Below are 4760 nucleotides of genomic sequence, written 5' to 3'. Positions count from 1 at the left end.
CCAGGCCCATGCCGGTGTCCACGTGCTTGGCAGGCAAAAGGCGGAGGCTTCCCCCTTCCTCCTCCCGGTTGAACTGGATAAAGACCAGGTTCCAAATTTCCAGAACATCCGGGTCGTCTTGGTTGACCAAAGCCGCCGCATCCCGGCCCCCGACCCGGTCGAAATGGATCTCGGAACAGGGACCGCAAGGGCCCGTCTCCCCCATCTCCCAGAAATTCTCCTTCTTCCCAAAGGGCAGGACGCGCTCGGGGGGGAGAAAGCGAAGCCAGAGGTCCCGGGCCTCGTCATCGGGTGGCACGCCCATGGCGGCGTCCCCACCGAAGTACGTCACGTACAAACGGTCCGGTGGGAGGCCGTACACGTCCGTAAGTAGTTCCCAGGCCCATCGGATCGCCTCCTCCTTGAAGTAGTCGCCAAACGACCAGGACCCCAGCATCTCAAAGAACGTGTGGTGGTAGGTGTCCATGCCTACGTCTTCCAGGTCGTTGTGCTTCCCGCCCGCTCGGATGCATTTCTGGGGGGGGATGGGGAGGGACACCGTTTAAGAGGTTCTTTTGGGGGGGATGGGGAGGCACACCTTTAAGAGGCTTTGGACCGCCACGCTCAGATACATTTGAGCGAAATATCGCGGCTCGAACGTCTTTCGGACCACGGCTAAGAACAATTCATCGCCCAATTCCCCACACCAGGCCTACCTGGCTGTTCACCGCCCGCTCCAACTTGGCCAGGGGACTGTTCGGGTCGGCTTGGCCCAGGAAGATGGGCTTGTACTGGTTCATGCCCGCGTTCGCGAACAAGAGGGTGGGGTCAGCGAGGGGGACGACAGGGGAGGATGGAAAGAAGGTATGGCCGTGCTTCTGGACAAAATAGTCCATGAATGTCTGGCGAACTCGGTTGGCGGGCCATTCCTGGTCGCTAGACGAGGTCGCAAAAGGTATTCTCCCATCCCGATGGAGGGAAGGCAGTGGGTACTTGGTGGGGCATCTAGTGGGGGACCACGGGCCATCCAGGCGAGGGCAAGGTGAAATGAGAAGCACGTTCAAGGTATCCGAGGAAAATGCACAAGGAGATAAAAGACTCAGTCAATCATGACAATCACCCTTTATGTTAAACACGGATCCTGAGCGGGCATGCGAGTTGACCGATGCATAAACGTGTCCCCACCTTTTCGGGAGGCTATTTGTCGCAAAGCCAAGGACTTTGCTATGTCGTCCGCGGAGCGGGCTCATAAAGCCACGGCACGACTGCAGCGTGATTGCAAGCATTAGGACGACCGCGTATCGACGTTCTAAAGGAAAAAATAGACGAAGTAAGGGTGGTGGGGTCGAGTAAGAGGAGGTTAAACCCACTTATCCAGGTCGACCACCTCACGATCTCATTCACGTGGGAAGGCTGGGCGCCGCGACGTACCTGAGGGCCACACCCCCTTATAACAAGTCATCGGTTGAGCTCACAGCCCGCTTGCACTAGTATGTACACTCAGAGCCTGTTAGGTAGGGTACGTGTGAGCATGACTCGATCGCGTACGTCGTAGATCCTGCAATGCCTCGTGAGGTCAAAAATGGGCTGTGGGTCAGCAATGAACATCCAGTGAAAAGCATGGCCACCTCTATGAAGGCAGGAAAGTTGTAATACGGCATCTGTGCGAATAATACATTAAAATTGATGGCTTGACCTTCCCTCTTCCCCCTCTACCCCGCGATACCCATCGCCCAGAAGCCAGTGCGCTATTCGACCACCGTATCAATGCTTTCCTGTCCCAGGTATTCACCAATTACAAGTCTAAGAGACTTGTTTGCATCCTTCTCTCGTTTTCACAGGCCCTTACTCTCGGACGATGTCAACTGGGGACGTGGCGGTATTGCTTGGCCATTTGGAAAACCGTGTCAAAACTTTACTTAATCGTCTCACGCAACTCGCTGAGCACTTGAGGCAAATATTGGCCGACCCGGTGCACGCCCGTCCCGATTGGCCGAGCATCGTCACACATTTTCGCGTGAGTGAGACGCAGCTACGGCAATTTCATCGGGATGTACAACCTTTCTTGCAGTACTTCGTCTTTCGCCCGGCCTCCAACCCCGCCAAGCCGCCGCCCCCTCAGGCGGACATCCCACTTATGCTATCCACCCGGTCCTACCTCGAGATGGAAGGCGAAGAAGTACAGCTTCAGGCAGCATATTGGGATCGAGCGCATGCTAGAGAGCACGTGAATCATGGGAGAGACATCCAGGAAAAGGAAAAGGATGGAGAGGGGCAAGGCGGGGTTGAGAAGGTAATCGAAGGTTTTAACGATGCCCTTGAACGAGTAGATGTGGTGTGCGACTGGCTATCCGCCGAGTTCAGGGACAAGATAAAATCGTTCAAGAGCCCTGGTCTTGAGACACCTGCGTGGAGGGACCAGGCGGCAACCGTCGCGGAGAAAGGGTTCAGGTACTTGGAGGCCGTGACCGACGGACACGAATCCTACGCTCCGCTCGCAAGATAGCAATCGTGGAAGGGATGATGCTGGTACAGGGCACGTTGACGCCGGTGTCAAAACGAAAGAAGTGCATTGCAAGGCTAGTAAAAACAAAATTGCGTGGAGGTGTCCGCATTGAATTTGCTTACCATATTTGTTTAATGACTTTATTCTTGTTCACTGTTTGGACCGTTGAAAAACGTTGAAACGCGGCAAAGCTTCCGATGGCAGTATCATTCCCGTGATCTACCTTGCATTTCTCTATGCTAGTTTTTCCTTAACCAAATCGCACTACCCCCCTTCTGTCAACAACAGGCCTCCTGTCGCTTCTTTCAGCCCTCCGATTCCCTTCCCCCTCCCTCGTCGCAGCGACTCAACTTGACTCGACCGACGCCTCTTCCGAGGTGCACGCACGTCATGTTGAATCGCTTGACCGTTTTTCCACCCCAGTACCGCCCTGCCGGGCTCGTCTCGCGCCCTCTCCGAGTCCACCTCCCGGGGCTCTTAGCCCAGGATTTCCGCCTGTCCTCGCCACGCGCGACAAGATAAAGGGGTCTCGACGGAGCAGGGGCGGGAAGTAGAGGCGAGCAGCGGACACGGAGGACAGCATGCGTCGAGCATGAGTGTGCTTGACGAGTGAGCTCCTTCACTGTAAGAGCTGCTGGGTGCTCCCCCTGGTCCTAGGTTATGTTTCCTCCTTCCACGGCAAGACTTCTTCATGAGCATTGCGCCTTCTCGGGCATAATTTCTTCAGATGTACAACATGTAAAATATCTCAGACGACTCTATTCTTGCCCCGGGCTTTTTGGGTCGTGTACGCCGAATACATCCCCGTCTGGATGAAGTCCTTCTCCCACTTAAGATACAACCGCGCCGCCCTCCCTCCCTCCCTCCCTCCCCGTCATCTGAATGCCAGCACCGTGGGGTAGTCGTTGGGAAAACTGGGGTCGTGCAGGGATGTGAGCCCCCCCATGTAGTGAGTCACGTACCCCCCCGTGTAGACGGGGAAGAGCCGGAGACGGGCCCCGATCGGACCCTGAGTTTTGGTCTCGTACAGGACGATCAAAGAGTGGGACAACTGCTTGGCGATGCATTCGTAGGCAAATTGGATGAATTGCCAGGCCGAATCCACCGGCGCCTCCGCCTCCCCTGCACCTCTTCCTTCCCGCCCTCCCCCCGCGCCTGGGACGGGGCACAACGGGTTCCGTTCCAAGACCACGCATCGGTTCTGGCAATCTTCCACCGTGACGCCGTAGTGCATCATCCAGGCCTCGTTGATACTCCGGATTCGGAAAGGGACCTGGAGGGCAAAGACGATCCGGGGCTCCTCCGTGGGGTCTTCGGCCATCTGCAACGTGGACGGCGCGGTTTGAAAGAGGGCTCCTCCCCCCATTCGTCGGAGCTGCTGCATCAAGCCCATCACGTCAAACATCACGTTCAGCCTCTTCAGCTTCACCTCTCTGGGTTCAAACTCGGCCTGAAGCATGCCGCAGAGCTCCAATTCCGTCTGGCACCCGCAGGCGACCGCGTTCTCACTCCGCATCGTCCACCGACACATGAGTGTGGGCCCGGTGCCGATGACGATGTAGTCCGCCTCCGAATAAAATTGGACACGGACACGCTCCCGGTAGGTCCGGGACAGCGAGTCGATGAGGACGGTGAAAGAGGCCGTGTCTCGGATGGTCGCGTCGATCCCTCGGACGTAGCGTGCGTGCTGTTCCACGTCGCCCGCGGGGAAGTAACGGTAGGGCGTCAAGGGCAACTTCAAGACGAAATCTTCTGCGAGGAGGACCGCCCATTTTCTCCGGTCCAGTTCGCCCCGTGCTCGGTAGAGCAAAAAGGTCTGCAGCCGCGCCTTTTTCAATTTGCGGCCCTCCAGGCTCCGGACATGGGAGACAAGCTCCGTCTTGTCCTCCTTGTCCTTGGCATCGCTCAGAGACTGCAGTTGATGGCGTAGCGTCTCAATGTAGGCTTTCTTCCGGAGTCGCGTGTTCCGGGCATGTTCGCGGTTCCGCAGCTTCTGGGAATCCACGCTCGCCTTCCCAGCGCCCTCTCCCCCCTCCCCCTCCAGGACCCCACCATGTCCCCCCCTCGGATGTGACTTCTTGCTTCCTCCTTTTCTCTCCTCATGGCGCTTGCTTCCTTTTCCCACTGAGATGGCTAAGCGGGAATCACCGTCTCCATCGTCGTCATCGAAGTCGTCGGCTAAGCTGCTGCTGGCATCCGAGACTCCAAACCCGCTCCCTTGGCTGCCCCCGCTTTTCAACCCCGCACTCACCACTCCTTCTTCCGAGGCCCCACT

General features: G+C 57.2%; 1 protein-coding gene across 1 annotated transcript; it reads right to left on the bottom strand.

Moving 5' to 3' along the window:
- Positions 1 to 3352: 3352 nt before the first annotated feature.
- NGA_2008900 (uncharacterized protein) lies at positions 3353 to 4537 on the bottom strand (the record flags this gene model as incomplete). The annotated part of the gene is made up of 1 exon (XM_005855478.1): positions 3353 to 4537. A coding segment is annotated over one exon (1178 nt), but the record flags the coding sequence as incomplete, so codon positions are not given.
- Between the last annotated feature and the right edge of the window lie 223 nt (positions 4538 to 4760).

The sequence above is a fragment of the Nannochloropsis gaditana genome (assembly GCF_000240725.1).
Source record: "Nannochloropsis gaditana CCMP526 unplaced genomic scaffold scaffold185, whole genome shotgun sequence".
NCBI lineage: Eukaryota > Eustigmatophyceae > Eustigmatales > Monodopsidaceae > Microchloropsis > Microchloropsis gaditana.
The sequence above is the reverse complement of the archived record's forward strand: the minus strand, read 5'-3'. Positions and strand labels throughout refer to the sequence as shown.